The 19984-nt window shown below is 31.7% G+C and overlaps 1 protein-coding gene and 2 non-coding genes across 3 annotated transcripts; 1 reads left to right on the forward strand and 2 right to left on the reverse strand.

Annotated features, from left to right (window-relative positions):
• The first annotated feature begins 413 nt into the window (after positions 1–413).
• Positions 414–4059, forward strand: LOC102662414 (FBD-associated F-box protein At5g22730). Its single transcript, XM_006586496.1, has 3 exons — positions 414–1454; positions 2916–3065; positions 3739–4059. The coding sequence occupies exons 1-3, from the start codon at positions 414–416 to the stop codon at positions 4057–4059; spliced, it is 1512 nt and encodes a 503-aa protein (XP_006586559.1).
• A 647-nt stretch (positions 4060–4706) lies between these two features.
• Positions 4707–4827, reverse strand: MIR395D (microRNA MIR395d). Its single transcript, NR_126696.1, has one exon. It is a non-coding gene; the product is annotated as a microRNA MIR395d (primary transcript).
• Positions 4828–13759: 8932 nt separating this feature from the next.
• MIR395E (microRNA MIR395e) lies at positions 13760–13876 on the reverse strand. The gene has a single exon (NR_126697.1). It is a non-coding gene; the product is annotated as a microRNA MIR395e (primary transcript).
• Positions 13877–19984: the final 6108 nt, after the last annotated feature.

Raw genomic sequence — 19984 nt, forward strand, 5'->3', positions numbered from 1 at the left:
TATAGTCGTAATTTATAGGAGTATAATTTTATTTAAAAAAAATTGAGCATAACCATTGCCCCTGCTATATATTCACCCTTCCATCGATAATTCCGACAGTGACACAAAAAACAAAGATACAGATCCTCAATGGTTACTCTTATCTTAAATTACACGAAAGACCATGTATGAGCCGGCAATACGGGGATGATTCCTAGTATCCCTTAATCAATTTGAATCATTTTCCAAGATATGTACCAAGTTCATTGGCTGCTTAATTATCACAATTTTAATGAAGACAAAACCATGCACTTTGTGATATCCGCACTCCTCCTTACGCCTTATATAAATTACGGCTTTGTCATTGTTGATCTCTCCTTTTGGCCACGGTCACTACTTTCTCTAGTCTAATCTAGAGAGAGTGCACACAAAAGATGAAGAATCAAAATCGGAAGAAACAAGGGGAATCGGCAGCTAAGTGTAAAAAAGAAGATTATATCAGCAAACTTCCCAATAGCATCATATGCTACATCTTATCTTACCTCAAAGTCAAGGATGCTGTGACGACCAGTGTTCTTTCATCCAAATGGAGGAACATTTCTTGCAATCCAAGCAACCTTATTCTGGATGAAGACAACATGCTAATTAAGCGAGAACACTCTCTAACCTATGTTTTGCTCCACCAAAGCGTGGTGCAAAGGTTGGAATTCAAAAGGGACAGAACCTTAGCCTTCGTTAGTAATGTCAACATGTACTTGTCACATGTTGAAGAAGTCCAAAAGATTGACAAGTTAAAGGTTTGCTTCACATTTCGCCATAATGAGTATGGCTCCACTGATCTTGATCGGTGGATTCGTTTCGCCGTCGAGAAAAATGTGGAAGAGATTGATCTTTGCTTGTTGGAAGAGAATCATCATCACCAGATCAATGCTAGTCCAAATGATGGATACTATGTTTTCCCCTGTGAAGTTGTTGGCAATTATGAGGGTGAAAGTGGCTCCAAGTCATTTCTGAAGAGTCTTCGATTGGCACATTGTGTACTTGCACCCCACATGTTACATAACTTGGGTTTTAGCACACTTACCACTATGGAACTCTTCAAAGTAGATCTGAAATCTGAATTGCATATTCAGATTTTGTTGTCTAGCTGCAGTAACCTTGAGTTTTTTGGGCTGTCTGAATGTTACAACATGAAGAATCTGAAGATAGAGCACCCCTATTGCCAGAAGTTAAAGTACCTGAAGGTGAAGCTTTGCCAGGAGTTGAAGAAACTTGTGCTCTACAGCACCAGCTTGGAGGCCTTGGAATTCAAGGGAAGCAAAATTGAATTTGTGTTCGATGCTCCAAGACTTAAAACTTTCTACAGTCCTGTGAGTGATACTGATGCTTGTCATAAGGAGCTTTGGCCAGTCTTTAGGCTTCCCATTGACATACCCCAGCTGGAAACTTTGATCATGGAATGCAGCTGTAACATGGTATGTGGTTTTCAGCATGAGTTTTGAATATTTTTCACATCAATTTTTGTTACACACTTTCTTGTACATCTGTTTGAAAACATTTTTTCTTTTCTTTTCTTATCCAACAACGAAGATGATATATATTAGGATACCTTAATTTATAAACATCTGCCAACATTTTTTATTTTTTTTTCTTTTTATTATATCATATCACGGATTTTATCAATCAATTATCTTTTCTATTTTTTTATGTATCTCAAGGTGAATATATTCTTTTGATGTACGATAATTATTATTACTATGATGTAACCAGAAGAAAGAAATAAAAAGAAAAGTAAGTATTAATAATGAATTATTTATAATGAGAGGTGTCCATATATCACTACTCAATCACTAATGCATCCAACAATGATATTTTTGACACCCTTTTACTTTTAACGTTATCATTAGACTCCAATTTTTGTCAGAAAAGATGATATGAAAATTCAATTTCTATAATCCTTCTTTTTTAACAACAGGCAGAGTGTGAAGAGTGGTAATTAACTAGGACCCCAGTTTGAACTATTTACAGTTTAGATGGGATTGGAAGGATCATCGAGATAAGAAAAAGAAACAAAAGACAGAAATATTAAGAATATACTTTTTTTATTACATTCCTTTTATTAATTGAACTCTATTAAAAATTATAAATTTTTATGAATCCTTCGTTTTATCTAATGAACATATCTCATGATTTTGTAATTTAAAAAAAAAAATCTAATAAAAGAATGTGTATTATAAAGAGTGTGTTAAAAAGTATACTATTAGAATTAATAAAAAAAGGAAGAGAGAGAACAATAACTTTGAAAAAAAAGGAAGAGAGAAATAAAAGACAGATAAAAAATGAGATGGAAGAAACAAAAATTAATGACTATAATTATTGGAGTTAGAAAGTGTAAAATAAGAAAGGGTACTAGCATTTGGATACTTAGAAATTATAAACACTTCATTAAAATGTCTCATTTTTTTTTTCTCTTCATTCATCAAACATCACATAACCAATTATGAGTCACTCCTCTCTCCTCTTTCTCTCTCAAGTTGTTAACATTCAAGCAATGTCCAAGAATATATATTTTTTAATAGAGCAGGGAATTTTGAACACCCTGATTTACAAATACCTTATTAATATTCTACTTTTTTTCCTTCTTATTGTACTACTTATTTTTTTCCTATTTTATCTTTGTCGCTTGGTATTAAATAGTATTTTGAGTAGTGTTGACAAAACATTTTTATTTCCAATAAAGAATGTCAAGTAAAGGTTATATTATTTTATCTCCTCTTTCTTTCAAGTGATTTAGCATTTTATAGAAAATTTTAAAAGGTGTAAGACAGAATGGGGGTGTGAAAAATCATTCAGTTTTTAATGCCAATATTCAACCCGTTTGATCGAGTATCAATTGTTTCAAAATCTTTGACATATTTTTCTTTATGGGGCTTCAGGGTAAGGTTATGACAAACAGATTGCCGACGTTGACATTTCCATGTTTGAGGCATCTGGAAGTTATCAAAGTGTCCACACAACGACAGGACCTGTGGTGGGTTGCGAGAATTCTGAAGGCATGCCCTATGCTTCAACGACTAGAGTTGCATGTAAGTTTCTCTTTTCTAAAATCTATTTATATAATATATCAATTTTGAAGCACAAATTATAAGATTGTCATCTAACTAATAATACATCAATATTATTTAGCGTAGATGTCATCCTTAAATTTTTAAATATAACTTTTGATATATTTCTCCCTCTTCACTTTCATAATAATTTTATTTTAATTTTCAAGATTGTCTCTCTATGATAATAGTGTCTTTATTTCCAGACAAATAAATGATACAATATCCTTGATAAGGAACCAATGTTTTATGTCAAGTAAACTGTAAACAATTCATCTGTGATCTTGCACATTTCCCTTGGCATATGAATCACATTAATGAAGAGAAATCGATATTTATATTCTTTTTACTATATTATTGATATAAGATATACCTCATATCAATAATATTTATATTCTTTTTACTGGTTGGTCACTTTTAATAAAATTCTTCTCTTTTTCAAACACGTTTATTCCTTCTACAATATTTAAATTTGAAACTTTATTTCAAGAGACCATATCAATATTATTAGACCAACTACTTGTTGGTAGAGGGATATTTATATAACTGTACAATTGAACATCTTCAAAGAAAAGATGAAAAGCCATCTAGAATTTAATGATTTTTTTTATGATAATTTATGTTTACATTGATACATTGATCTAACTTGTTGCAGCTGAAGACCTATCTTTGTATTGATGATGATGTAAGGGAAAGAGGTTGGCCTCCCAAATTTGAGCATAATCATCTCAAGGAAGTTGTAATAACCGGCATTAAAGGATACTTATGTGAAATTGAAATTGCAATTTATCTTCTAAGGAACGCAATTTCACTTGAGAAGATGACAATAGATCCACGTGCAAAAGTTTACACTGAAAACGGAAAATGGGGTCAAGCAGAAGCTTTTGGGAATTGGAGCAGGGTAGGGAAGCCGAAGGTCCATAGACATCTAAAGCAAGAAGCTAATTCTTCAGCAGTGGAATTGTTGATAAAGTAAACAAAAAGGGATGCAAGAATCTTGCTATGTGCAACATCTCCTCAAGCAATAGAGATAGAATCAGACAAGAAAAATGGAAGCTAGGAAAGAAATTCATAAAGGCATAGCTAACAAGGAGCATATAATAATAATGATAATAATAATAATAATAATAATAATAATAATGGTAAAATATGTATTCCTGTTTAGTCTATGTATTTAAGTAAAATTTGATTTTAGTTTTTAAACTTTAATTTTTATTAATTTAGTCCCTGAATCTTATTGAAAAGAGTGATTTTCACCCATTTTCTTCGGTGTTAACATCGTCTGTGAATTGGGATGAAAACAATTGTTTTTAAAAGTTTAGGGACTAAATTAATTAAAATTAAATTTGGAAATTAAAATTAAGTTTCAGATAGACTAAAAACATATTTTATATAATAATATTGTAAACTTGTAATCCGTAGTTCACTAGTATGCACTATGCAATAAAGAATAGTCATATATATGTAAAAGGACAATGCTGGACCTCGGAGTTCAGCTGAACACAAGTTTCCCCAAACACTTCAAATGAAATGAAATACAGTTCCTTGTTGGTTTTCAATGTACACATATAGCCTTGCAAGTAATAAAAATGATTTTGGTTCATACTTTGTTATTTAGTGTTAGTTGTTCCCGAAAGTTCCCCCAAACACTTCACTTAATTAAGACTATTCTATCTAAGGGTAATACAGAATAGAACTAGCCACACACGTACGTGAAGTGCTCAGAGGAACTCCAAGAGACAGCCAACATTTAATCCGAGACATGCTTCAGGGCTAGACAATATGCACACAAAGGATCCTATTTATAGGAAAGAAATATGTTCAGAGAACAACTAAATGATGTGGAATTTATGTGGACATGGAGATTTTTAACAAAAAATTGTGTCTGGTACTGAACCTGAACCTGGTCAGGATGTTTGCTAAGATTCTAATGGGTTTGCTTCTGGTAAAGTGATTCTAAGTTGTATAGCCATCAAAAGCTAACACAAGATAAATTCTCAATCCCTTTTTAAGCCATTTTAGTATCTCATGTTTTTTTTTTTAAAAAAAAAAAATTATTAATAAATATTAATTGTTAATTTATTAAATTTTATTAGCAACAGGATTCAAATCCAATGACCTCTCCTTTTCAGATTTTTTTTAACCATCAAACTAACCTTATATTTTCATTTTAATATCTCTCACATATCCTGGTAAAAGTCACGTGTAGCTGAGAAAAGGGAAATTACTGTAATGTAACATACACTCTTCCTTTACATAAGCTAGACATATTCCAGCTTATACTTCTTATACTTTGGGAGAGTAAAGTTACTCAGAAGTTTAGGATTTTTCAATATATATATATATATATATATATATATATATATATATATATATATATATATATATATATATATATATATATATATGTATGTTAAGTAATGATTAGTTTATTGGTACTTTAAATGCCTAAGTCATGTATTGATGAATGTGCACAGAAAGAATAACTTTAACAAAATTAGAAATCTTGATTACATGCAATCTACATTATTATATTCCTCTTAAATATCTGACTAGGATCTAGGAGCATACAAATATAAAGTCTAAAAAGAGTAAGTGCTTTGTATATGTCTTATACAAGGGAATATTGTGAGCATTATATTCGATAAAATTCATGTGGAATTCATTAATTAGGAATTAAATTCATTAAATAATTAAAAAGTGATACACTATACTACATCGTTTACTGAATTTTACGGGGTTATTGTTTAATAATATAAAAAGAAAAAAAAATATTATACTATTTACTAACCTTTATCATTGCCCAGTAAAAATAAAAACGAAGTTAAGGGTCAAAGAGTTGCCTACGTGGTTCTGTTATACGTAGCCAAAATCATTCAAACAATGTCAAAGGAAAATACAAGAATCAGAGTTCTTGCAGCATATATATGCGTTTGCATCAGATTGAAGACCTAATTTGTGACTCCAAAGTCACGTACTAGATTTTATTTGGCTCTTGTCTGTATGCATTATTTAGAAATCAATATCTTTTAATCAGAGGACGTAGCGAGGACAACAAAGCAGAATTGCATGTGGCTACTCGATTTCGGATGTCCTTAAAATATTCGCATTCGATTCTTCAACTCTCTATGGACCAATGTTGCGTCCAGGTTCACTTGCTTTACAATATTCCCATGAACAAAAGCAACATTTGCAGCAAAGTGCAGAACCCAATGTAAGGACATACGTAACTCATCAGGTGTCACCTAGTGTCCCTCGAACACTTCAACATGAAGGAGATCCTTTATATATATATATATATATATATCCCCCTCTCAAGTGTGTTTGGGAATTAGTCCCTGGTAGCTAGCATATAGTAGCATTTGATAATATACTTTAATTACTGTTGCAAAATTGTATATGAAAGACTGAATTGAAATAATGTAGGATTGTGCAAAAATAGCCAGCAAAATAATTAAAGGATAATTGAGTATCTTAAAAAATGAGTAAAATAAGACAAGGAATAAGGAGAAAATGGAGAATTTTATTGATACTGCATTCATGCTTTACATCAGACTAATGCCCGCTATTTATAAGTGCAGAAAAGGCAAAAATAAAAAAGGTGGACGGATGATTCTGGATTAAAAGTTTATTACAGAACATGCTGAGCTGACATTCTCAATGGCTCACCCTTTTTGTCCTTTCTGCTCATGTGTATTATCCTCACTCGTTTGATATTTTAACATCCCCCACAAGCTGGAGCATAGTAAATGTCAATCATGCCCAACTTGGAAATAAATGGAACAAAGAATGGAGGAGGTAATGCCTTGGTGAAAAAGTCAGCTAGTTGCTCTTTGGATGAGATTGGCAACAAGCGAAGTACACCCTCTTGGATCTTATTTCGAACAAAGTGACAGTCTATCTCCAGATGCTTAGTCCTTTCATGAAACACCGGGTTAGCAGCTATTCGTAAAGCACTTTGATTATCACAATATAGGACAAGTGCTCTTGTACAAGTAATGTGTAAATCGATCATGTAGCAGATATAGTAACCATTGTAGTTCATAAGCAGCAGTAGAGAGTGCCCTGTATTCTGCCTCGGAGGAAGATCTTGAGACTGTTTGCTGCTTCTTAGCTCTCCAAGAGATCAAAGATGCTCCCAAGAAGAAGCAATATCCTGAAATGGACCTCCTTGAATCTAAGCAACCACCCCAATCAACATCAGAAAATCCTAGTAGCTGGATTTCTGGCTTTCTTGGGAAGAACAGGCCTCGGCCAGGACTGCCTTTGAGGTACTTAACAACCCTACAGGCAGCATTGTAGTGTGTCATACTAGGTTTACTTAAGAATTGACTAAGTTGTTGAGTGGCAAATGTGATGTCAGGCCTAGTGTTGTTCAAGTACAGAAGTTTCCCAATCAATCTTCTGTAGGATGCTACATCTTCATATGGTTTCCCTTCATCTTGATGCAGCCTAGTTGAATGGTCAAGTGGTGTTTTGGCAAGCTTAGCCCCAAGCAAACCAGATTCATGCAACAAATCCAAGCAATATTTTCTTTGACAGATTGAGATTCCTGACTTGGGGCGGGCAACTTCCAACCCAAGAAAATACTTCAACGTTCCCAAATCCTTGATTTTGAAATTGGAATCTAGAATTCTCTTCATTCTAGTGAATTCCTCAATGGAGTTTCCTGCTAGAATCACATCATCCACATAGATAAGAAGAGTTGTGAAACTTTTAACATTCTGAAATGTAAATAATGAGTGATCTGCATTGGATTGTTGATAGCCTTGACTTATAAGCAATGAAGTGAGCTTTTCATACCACTTTCTACTTGCTTGCTTGAGACCATACAAAGACTTAAGCAATTTGCATACTTGATTGGATTTGGAGCATTTGACACCTTGAGGAATAACCATGTAAACATCCTCATGTAAAATCACCATGCAAGAAGGCATTGTTGACATCTAGTTGATGCAAATGCCAACTGTGAGCAGAAGCTATGGCCAGCAGGGTCCTTACTGTGGTGAGTTTAGCTACTGGTTAAAAAGAGTCAAAAAAATCTAGGCCTTCAACTTGATTGTAACCCTTAGCCACCAACCCAGCCTTATATATTTCTATAGATCCATCTGCTCTATATTTCACTTTATATACCCACTTGTTACCAATTGGCTTTACATTTTCTGGTAGATCAACTAGTATCCATGTACCATTCCTCTCAAGAGCATCCAATTCAAACTTCATGGCATTATTCCAGCATTCATGCTTACTAGCTTCCAAGTATGTGTGTGGTTCGGAATTATGTGTGACTAACAGTGAGTAAGCATGAGGTGAAGGTGACAAGTTTGAAAAAGAATGAAATGATGAGATAGGATAGGAAATACCTGAGGCAATTGTATCTACTGAGCTGCTTGAAAGGCTACACACATATTCACTTAAATGTCGTGGTGGATGCCTTTGTCTCTGTGATCTCCTTATATGTTCAATAGCAGCTTTTGCCATATCTGGAGCAGTAGGATTCAGGACAGGTTCAAAATCAAAGATTCCAGCTTCTACGGGTTCTGTATGGATGGTGGTAGGTGATTTAGGTTCTGTTATAGGAGTGAAAGGTGGTGTAGGTTGATGAATAGGTAGTGGAGTGTTATTTTGGTGATGTAAAGTGGATGGTGTGGAATGACAAGTCCAGGTGGACAAGGGCGAGGAAGATTTAAATGGTAATATATGTTCATGGTGAGTGATAATTCTAGAAATGAAAATTTCCCTATTACTGAGATCCAACAAGACAGCTCCTTTCACACCATGTTTATAACCAAGAAAAATGCACTTCCTAACTAGGTGCAAGCTTTGTTCTATGTGACTGCAGTGTGGATGCATAGCATAAGGAACCAAAAAATTTCAAATCATGCAAATTAGGTGTATGTTTATACAAAAAAAAAAAAAAATAAGGTGATTTATCTTTTAGAAGGGTGCTAGGCACCCTATTTATTATGTAAGTAGCATGAAGAATGGCATAGGACCAAAATTCCTTTGGTAATTTTGATTGAAAAAGAAGTGCCCTCCCCACATTGAGTACATGTTGATGCTTTCTCTCAACCCTTCCATTCTATTGTGGGGATTCCACACAACTTGTTTGATGAACTATGCCTTTTGAAGCATAAAACTATGGCATTGTAAATTCAGGACCATTATCAATCCTTATAGCCTTAACTCTTGCATTGTGTTGATTTTCAATTAATTTGATGAATTCCTGGATATACTGCCTCACTTCCCCTTTTGATTTCAACAAAATGATCCATGTAAAACGACTAAAATCATCAACTACAGTCAAGAAATAAGAATGACCATGAATAGATTGTATGGAGATAGGTCCCTAAATGTCAAAATGAAGAAGTTCATAAGGTGAATCTGCTTTGTTTAAACTAACATTATATGGTAATTTCTTATGTCTAACATAATGGCATACATCACAAACTGCCTTTGGATCAACAACAATAAAAGGAAATTCTAAATTCATAGAAATCATCCTAGAAATTGACAAGTGTCCTAGTCTAAAATGCCATAAGGCTTCTTCTGGTAGAGTTTGTATATCAGTTGCTTGAACATTGGAACAAGAGACATGCTTGGCATCAAAAACTAAGTGATATATCCCTTCAAACCTTTCAGCAGATCCAACCATCCTTTGAGATTTCTAGTCCTAAATGAGACAAATTGAATCATTAAATGTGACAACACATTTTAAGGTAGAAGACAATTTTTATACTGAAATCAAGTTTAAAGAAAAATTAGGTACATACAGTACATTTGTAATGAAGAATCCAGGGGAAAAGGAAACAGTACCAGCATGTTTAGCGACTGAAAACTGACCATTAGGTAGTCTTATGCTAATTGGTTTTATCTCATTAAAGGTTTGAAAAATCTTTAATGAAGCACATATATGATCACTAGCACCTGAATCTATGATCCAAGAGCCAAGAGAGAAACTATTGAAAGAGGAAGAGATGTAGATTTTACCTGACTTGTGATTTTCAGCTAGTGAATGACCAACCTGAGTAACTGTGCTGACTTGGTTAGCTATGGTAGCATAATCCTGATTAATACCAGAACCTTGAATCAGACTAAGCAGTTTCTCATATTGCTCTCGAGTGAAACTAGGAGGAACAATATGCATTTCTCCATTAGTTGAGAAATCTCCATTCGAATCTGCAACATCATTACAAGCATGGTTTGCCATTGAGGCATTTCCTTTTTGAAGGTGAGGAGGCAATCCATGCTTCCTATAGCAAGTCTCCACTGTGTGACCATTCCTTCCACAATAGGTACAAATTCTCCTTGATCCCGAGTTTTGTACTGGACCTCTCCCTCTTCCTTATGGCCTCTTATAATCAACAACATTTATAAGGGCCTTAGAATCATCTCCAACAACATAGTTCCCTTGTCTTTCATGTTGAATGACCATAGAAAAAATTTTGTTCATACTAGGCAGTGGATCCATTAGTAGGATCTGAGATTTCACTACTGAAAAATTCTCATTCAAACCAGTCAAAAATCTTATAGCATAATTAAGAGTATGAAAATGTCTGGCATTTCTCATTGCAGCACAGGTGCATTTAATGGTACAGGAACAACATGGAATACGCATATATGTTTAAAGTTCTTCCCAAAGTATTTTTAACTCAGAATAAAATTCAGTGACAGAGAAGGAACCTTGCCTGAGGCCATATATCTCTTGTTGAAGTTCAGAAATTCTGATAAGGTCTCCTTGAGAGAATCTCTCCTTCAAATCATTCCAAACATCAACAACATTTTCCAAAAACACTATGCTTTGACCGATTGATTGTGATACTAAGTTCACGATCCATGAATGTATGATCATGTTGCAACGACTCCAAGCTTTATAACTTGGATCAAAGCTACCAAGAATGGGTATACTCCCATCAAAAAACTCAAATTTGTTTTTAGCACCCAAGGCGCGTCTCATAGAACGAGGCCACGCATGGTAATTAGAGCCATTCAACACAGAAGTGACTACTACAGATAAAGGTCCATCTCTTGCATGGACATAATACGGGCTGGAAAGGTCTTGCGATGGATCTATATGACCACCTCCATGATTGTTGTTGCCGGAACCACCTGGACGAGCCATCAGAGTGACGCAGTCAGAGAGCTAAATACTCTGGTACCATCTTAAGAAATGAGTAAAATAAGGCAAGGAATAAGGAGAAAATGGAGAATTTTATTGATATTGCATTCATGCTTTACATCAGGCTGATGCCTGCTATTTATAGGTTAAGAAAAGGAAAAAATAAAAAAAGGTGGATGGATGATTCTGGATGAAAAGTTTGTTACTGAACCTGCTGAGCTGGCATTCTCAATGACTCACCCGTTTTGTCTTTTTTGCTCATGTGTATTATCCTCATTCGTTTGATATTTTGACAAAGTATTCATTTTGTTTCCTGAAAGTATGAGATAATGGCAGATTGATAACTGAAAGATGAAAAATTTAAATTTAGTTTTCGAATATGCAAAAAATACGACAAATTGATACTATGGTTAAATTCATGAAATCATTTTGTCATTAAATTGTAATGTTTAAGAACCAATTTGACAGTAAATTATATTTTTATGATCAATTTGACATTAAGTTACAAAGATTAAGAATTAATTTGTCATTAAAATATTATTCACATGACCAATTTTTGGCACTTTTTGTATATTTAATAACTAAATTTAAATTTGGGAGTTTTTGTACAACTGAAATCAATATGTCACAATCTCACGTATATAAGAACTAAAATGAGTATTTATCCATAATTAAAAGCTATGACTAGATTTCAGTTATGCTCTAAATGAAGTTAGCTAACTTGTGACTTTAGTCTCACTCAAGAAAGATGTATACAACTCAAGATATAATCGAATTAGTGAGGAAAATCAAGCTGTTAGAATTATATAGCGAGTTCATGTTCCTTCTAATTTTTAGTATAGTAAACAACCAAACTAGCTGTTATGGAGACACGATTTATTAAAAGAAAGGTTTTTTTTAAGAGACAATTTATCAAGAGCTGCTATGGAGCCAATAGAAATTTAAGTGTTTTAATACAATTTTTTTTAGGGGTTTAGAGTTTTTTTTATATGTGAGCATTAAACTTGTACTATTAGATTTATAATAGTGTATAAATATTATTCTACCAATTGAATTAAACTATTCATCTTTTGGATTAAAAGTTAAATGAATTTGAACTCACGAAAGAAAAGTAGAAAAACTCATCAAATAGAAATTCATTACGAAAAAATAACAATACCAAAATTGATCGATACTATCAAAAACCAATATTAATATACTATTCATATGTGATCTTTTAGAGGAATATTTATGTGACTATATAATTAACAGGGGTTAGTGTAGCCTAAGGTTAGTCTTTTATTACATAATGAATTAGGTTCGAATCTCTATTAAAAAAATATTTATATTTATTATTTGATCATGTATTAAATAAAATTGTTTTGTTTTAATTATAAATTTTATCATCAAATTTTTATTATTTTATAAATTTTATCACTTATTTAATTTTTGTAAATTTTACCATTCAATTTTTTTTATGAATTATAAAATTTATCATTCGATTTTTTTATCATACTAAAATGTTGGTAATAAAATAATGCAAAAAGTTATTTTTCTAAATTTTTGTACATCGGTTATAATTATAATCGATGTAGAGAAGTGACTTTTTACATCGATTTTGATTATAACCAATGTAAAAAATCATTTTTCTACATCAGGTATCGTTATACCCATAAATGCTAAGAGTCAAAATCATCTTTTTTTAGTAAAAAGTTTTTCAAAACCACCTAGTTGATATATAATTTTACAAAACTACCTAGTTTGGTAAAAAAAAAAGTCCATCAATGGTAAAATGTATAAAAATTAAAAACTTTGGAGGTAAAATTTGTAAACCTAGAACTTGAATGATACAATTTATAAAATAATAAAAGTTAAATGATAAAATTTATAATTAAGCTAAAAGGAAATATTTTTGGGAAACCAAAAAAAAACTTCCAACCCAGCCGTTTGAGGTTTAATGTAGTATAGATCCCTTCAACTGAGTAGGAAGTAGGAATAAGAGGCATTAAGGACACTCAAGTGAAATTGAAACTGCAATTTATCTTCTAAGGAATATGCAATTGCACTTGAGAAGATGACAATCCCCGTCCAAAAATTTACCTTGAGAAGAATTGGAGCATCGAGGTGATCAGGCAAAAAAGGTTCATAAACATCTAAAGCAAGAAGCTAATTCTTCAGCAGTGGAATGGTTGATAAATTAACAAACAGGGATACAAGAATATTGGTATGTGCAAAACCTCACCAAACAATAGACATGCATATAGATAACGGAATCAGACAAGGAAGAATGTGAGTAATTATAAAGGCATTATAGCTAACAGGGAATACAGATACATAAAAATAATAACAATGTAAAATTTTAATCTGTAGTTCAGTAGAATGTACGATGCAATAATCAATTCATGAAATGTAAAATGACAATGCAGGATCTTGGAGTTCAGCTGAACAGATAAACGAGAGTTTCCCTTAATTAAATAAAATGAAATATGTTTCCTTGTTGGTTTCCAATGTACACACAAATAGCCTTACAAGTAATAAAATGAATTTGATTAAATTCATACTTTGTTGTTTAGTGTTAGTTGTACCCAAAAGTTCCCCCAAACACTTCACTTATATAAGACTATTCTATCTAAAGGGTAATACCAAATAGAACTAGGTCATTCGTGAAGTGCTCAGAGGAACTCCAAGAGACAGCCAACATTTGATCTGAGTCATGTTTCATGGCTAGGCATAGCACACAAAGGATGCTATTTATAGGAGAGAAATATATATATATATATATATATATATATATATATATATCCAGAGAACAACTAAATAATGGAGAAGTGGACATGGAGATAAAATTTGTGCCTAGTACTGAACCTGGTCAGGATGTCTGCCAAGATCCTAATTGCTCTGAATGATAAAATGTGTTGCCTCAAAAGTTATTCTAACTTCTATCCCTCAAAAGCTAACAGAAGATCAATTCTCGATCCCTCTAAGTCATTTTAATATCTCACGCACTAAATAATATAAGTCACGTGTAGCTGGAAAAAGGAAAAAACTACTGTAATGTAACATACAGTATTCTTCCTTATACATATATAGGCATATTCCAGCTTATTATACTTTGGGAGAACAGTTACTCCGAAGTTTAGGACTATTCAAAATATGAACTAATGATTAGTTTATTGGTACTTAAATACCTAAGTCTTTTAACAAATCAGGATTCATAAGTACAATCTAAATTATTATTCCTCTTAAATATCTAAATAGGATCTAGGAGCATACAGATATAAAGTCTTAAAGAGTAAGTACTTTATAGATGCCTTTTACAAAAGAATATTGTGAGCATTATTTTTTTTTCAGCATATTGTGAGCATTATACTTATACATTTTTTTAAAAATAGCTACTTCCGTCAATAAAAGTGTGAGTTGGTGATTAGACATGGCAACGGGACGGAGATAAGTATGGTCTCCCTAGTCTCCGACCTCGACTCCCCAACATATATCCATACCGGTTCCCGATATTTGATAAGTTAAAATTTGTTACTCCATCCCCGTACCCATCGGGTATCGGGTATCCCCGTCCTTGCCCCGTCCCGAGTTTAGATTTGTAAATTTATTTTGTAAAAAAATTATATTGAAAATCTGATTTTAAAAAAAAATTAATTGTTATACATTTATTTTTAACTACTTGTATTTGCAACACATTTGTCTACAAAAATCATCAAGAAAAGAATCTTAAATTATGTAAAAATCATAAAAAAAATAACAAGTAATTAATAAAATTTTAATAATCTCATCATCGGGGCGGATGCGAGAATGGGTATGGGACGGGTAGTGACATCCCCATCCCCAACCCTGATTAAAAAAGTCAAATAATCCCCGAACTTGTACCTGGTCAACTCAGGTATTCCCTGTCAAAATTGGAACGGGTTTGGACGGATACCCACGAATACGAGTTTCATTATCATGCCTATTGGTGATAATTTTGCGAGTTAATGAAAATTCTGATTTGTTCATTGAATATGTAAGAAATATGATAATTATGGCATACCATTAAGTTTTGAGACCATTTTGTAAATTAAGCTTTGATGTTTATGAATTAATTTGACATTAAGTTATATTTATTGATGATCAATTTGATAGTAAATTAAAAAAATTGTGAATCAATTTGGCATAAGCTATACAATAGAATAAAATTATGCACTTTTTACACATCACTGACTAAATAAAAAAAATGTTGTAACATAAACTAATTTATCATCACTTTACATTTCTCAAGAACAAAAGTGTTTATTTACACCTTCTTTTATCTAATGAAATTCATGTCAAATTCATTAGTTAAGGAATAAAACTCATTAAATAATTAATAAGTGATACTACATAATTTACTGAATTTTACGTGATTGTAATTTAATAATAAAAATGTTAATAATATATTAATATATATTTATGAACCTTTTTCATTGCCCAATAAAAATAAAAAAGTTAAATAATTATTTTAATCCTTAAAAATATAAATCGGTGACATACAATTTAGTTTCTTGAAAGAATAAATATTCTGATTTAATCATTAAGTATATAAAAGTACACTAATTACGTCATGTGTACAACTTAATGATATGTAACTTCATTTCTAAGTTTTATAATTTAATATAAAATTAATTATCAAAAAATTTAATTTAATTTTAAATTAATCATTGAACATCATAATTTAATAATAAAATGGTTCAAGAAGCTTAATGGCCCGATATAAATATGTAATTGTCATACTTTTTAAATATTTAAGAATTAAATCAGAATTTTCGTTCTTTTAATTTAATTAGAAACTAAATTATTGCCAATTTCCACTTTGAGATACTAAATGATTATTTGTCCAAATAAGTTAGTGTCAAAGAGTTGCCTTCGTGGTTTTGTTCTAAGTAGCCAAAATCATTCAAACAATATCAACAGAAAAAAGAAAAAGAATCAAAGCATTCTTGCACTATGCGTCACTTCTAAAAAAAAAAAAACTATCAAAGATGATTCTATGGCACTTTCCACAATGGTTTCGAAACGGTCTTTAAGGCCGTTATCGTGAAAAGTAAATATTTTTATGATGGTTTTTAAACAATCTTATAAGATTTTTTTTTACATCGATTATCTTATAAATTGTCTTAAATTGTAGTGTTTATTGTTTAAAAATGTGAAAAAAGATAAGATTGTAAGACGATTTTCTTTAAAACTAATATTTTTTATGTTTATTTAGTTTTACAATAAATTAAACCCAACGTGCAATTTCAAACCGGTTTATAATAATAATAATAATAATAATATTATTATTATTATTATTATTATTATTATTATTATTATATAATAGTTAACGGTCTGTACGGAGAAAGTTTTATTATTATAAAACCATGTCAATTAAACACATAGATTAAACTAACTAATAAATAGAATCCATGTGAAGAAAACCAAGATAAGAATATGGTTACCTTATATTAAATGTTTCCTTGAGTTGTCCTCAAATCGAATTAGCAGAAAAATTTCCCCCAACTTCCATTATTGCATCTATTTCATATTTCATATAGGTACCAATCATCCAATGTCACAAATAAAACCTGAGATTAAAAAATAATTATGTCAAACAAAGTAGTATTTCCTTATGTTCTTACCTTAGAATGATAGTTTAAAACTATTTACATTTTGTATGTGCATAGATTATTTACTATTTCCTTACTATACTGTTCTTACCTTTGACTACAGAGTTGGAGATAGGATCGGGAAGACCATTGATAATGTGAGCATATGAGACATTTGGTGCTAATCATATTTGCATTGCTTGATTTATAATAGTTTCTGTGTTTGCTTTTTGTTAATGGATTGACAAGGGCATCAATTCATCCCAAATAGTAAAGTTAAAACGGAAGTTTGAGTATCATATCCATAAGAAATTTGTTTGTACTTAAGTAGATGGATATTTAATTAAGAAAAAGATTTGAAAAATGTAGTAGAAAACAGTAAATTAAATTGTTGAAAATTAAATCAAACAAGAAAAAGAATTAAACATGAATTTAAATTAATTAATTAAAGACAGAAAAGATGAGAAAATCCAATAATATTGTAGAAGGAAATTCAGAAGATAAAAATGTTGGGAACTTAGCCTACCAGAGCTACTCCTTAATGTAATGTTAATGATTTTTTTCTATTTATAATTATTCCAATTTACACCAGCATCTGCTAATATACTCTAACTTCGATCCCCTGCATGAAAGAGCCTAATTTATCTATTTTCTCTCCCAAATCCCTTTGTAGAGCTAAAATAGTAAATTGCATTAAGAATAGAGATGTATAACAGACTAAACAAATATCAACCTATCCATAGTGATGAGAAAAGATGAGAAAATCCAATAATATTGTAGACAGAAATTCAGAAGATGAGAATGTTGAGAACTTAACCTACAAGAGTTACTCCTTGATGTAATGTTAATAATTTTTCTCTATTTATAATTATTCCAATTTACACAAGCATCTGCTAATATACTCTAACTTTGATCCCCCGCATGAAAGAGTCTAATTTATATATTTTCTCTCTCAAATCCCTTTACAGAGCTAAAATAATAAATTGCATTAAGAATAGAGATGTATAACGGGCTAAACAAATATCAATCTATTCATAGTGATGACTTTATTTAGATACCCTTTCCTAGTTCTATTAGAAAATAATGTTTCCCAACACTATCCCTAAAACTTACCATGCAAATGGGTGATCAAGCCGCAAGCAATAATATTAAGCACAATAAAGGATAATGCAAAAGTAATATTCATAAATAGATAGGAAGAGAAATTACATCAAGAGTAGTTGGCTACTAAGTTCCCAACAAAGGGGGTTTAGCCTCTCATTATCATGGAGGCTTTACAATTGCAAGAGGGGAATATTTAATAAAGGGGGAAAAGATAAAAAAAAAAAAGGAATGGAGGGAAGGAATGACTCTCATTGTTTGCTTCTCCCTCTTCTAGCCTTTCCCTTCTATAAGAAACTGTATTTTGTAGGAATTCTTGTGTATCTTCTCCTTCTTCTCTATTCTTCTTTTATAGGTGCAGATTAACGGGCTTTTGAATTAGTTTGATTTCCTTAATTAGTTATTCTTTCATTAATTATTATGTTTTCCTCAATTAGTCTTCTTTCCTTAATTAGCTCTTATTTCCTCAATTAATTTTCTTTAGTCTTCTTTCCTTAATTAACCCTTCTTTCCTTAATTAGCTTGCTTTCCTTAATTATTCTTGCATTTTTGGGCTTTATTTTACTCACAAAGTTTCATAAATCCATCACTTTTAATATTCTCTGCACAAAAACTTAAATAATGTTAATTTAACAATTATTTACTCAAAAAGGAAAAATTATAAGAGAAAAAAATATGAATTCCTATATAATTTAACCCCAAAATGTACTCATAATTAGCCATTATCAAACTCCTTCAAATTTAAATCTTTGTTTGTCCTCAAGCAAAAGGAAAAAGTTCAGAGTTTACCAATCACAGTTCATGAGATAACTGAATACATTCCAAAAAGCTTCATTGGTTAATTCTCAAGTTCACAGTTGTCATAAGTTCATGAAAAGAGCAAAACAAGGTGTACTTCAAATGAAATGGTTAGCAAGAATGACAGATCACAAGGAATAATCACCAAACATGTCCTCACAAGGCTAGTGTTTCTCTCAATCCCAGAAGTGTCTCAGTAAAAGTGTTTGAATTATAACAAATGAATAGTAAAATTCTCAACTTTGCACATCATCTTAGTGAATGCTATCACACATGCATAATGTGGATCACTAAGGACTTTATTAGGCTTGTAACGTGGCTGGGCTAGCAAAGAAATCATGATTTTTCTAGGAATCAAAGCTTAGAATCTAGGAGAGCATTCATTCCCCCAAATTAATTACAAACCATAACTTAGAATTTTTCACAACACCAACCTTATTGCTTTGCTACTCTTTTCAGCACCTTTATTTTCTTTGAAGATGGTTTACCCCAACTTTTATTCTTTAAAATAACAACTTTTTTTTCATTTTTTTTGCAAATGTAAAATCATTCATACTGGGATGAAATAATACCATATTTTTAACTCAATTTAACTTGTGTTGTATATTTATTTTTTTGCAATAGAAAATCACCCAAAAATATTCCCCCAAATTTGGGACAAATTTGTCTGGATCCATGAGTACTCTCATACAACCTAAGAAAGGGTAGTTAGTGAATATCACATTTTGGGCTTGTGAATGTATGAATACATGATTTTTATGATGCCAAAGAAGAATCAAACAAAGTTGCTTCAAAGGTTAAGCATTGCTTCAAGATTAATACGAGGTTGCTTCAACAAACAAAGTCTTGCTTCAAGATTAACTCAAGATCAAGTCTTGCCTCAAAACAAAGTGTTTGCAAGACATCCAAGGCTCTGGTAATTGATTACCAAGTAGTGTAATCGATTACCAGAAGACAATTTTGAAAAAATAGCTTTTAGAAGGGTTTTGAAATTTGAATTTAAAAGTTGTAATCAATTACCAGCAACGGAACTCTTGAAATTCAAATTCAAAAGTCATGACCCTTCAAAATATAACTGTGTAATCGATTACCAAAAACCTGTAATTGATTACTAGTGAAGAATTTCAGAAAAAAGATTTTTTGAAAAGACACATCTCTTCAAACCATTTTGAAAAGGCACGAAGGGCCTATATATATGTGTGTATAACTTCAAAAAACAAGAGACAAATATTCCAAGAGAACTTCGTTGTCAAATGCTCTCTCAACAACTCTTGGGAAAACACTTGCAAATC

This window comes from Glycine max, chromosome 8, assembly GCF_000004515.6.
Source record: "Glycine max cultivar Williams 82 chromosome 8, Glycine_max_v4.0, whole genome shotgun sequence".
Classification (NCBI taxonomy): Eukaryota; Viridiplantae; Streptophyta; class Magnoliopsida; order Fabales; family Fabaceae; genus Glycine; species Glycine max.

What these genes read in the sequence shown, in the direction of transcription:
- LOC102662414 (XM_006586496.1), top strand. Translation starts at nt 414, where the DNA reads ATGAAGAATCAAAATCGGAAGAAACAAGGGGAATCGGCAGCTAAGTGT. An exon ending in TGGAATGCAGCTGTAACATG is followed by an intron (nt 1,455 to 2,915) that starts GTATGTGGTTTT and finishes ATGGGGCTTCAG; the next exon opens with GGTAAGGTTATGACAAACAG. An exon ending in TTCAACGACTAGAGTTGCAT is followed by an intron (nt 3,066 to 3,738) that starts GTAAGTTTCTCT and finishes AACTTGTTGCAG; the next exon opens with CTGAAGACCTATCTTTGTAT.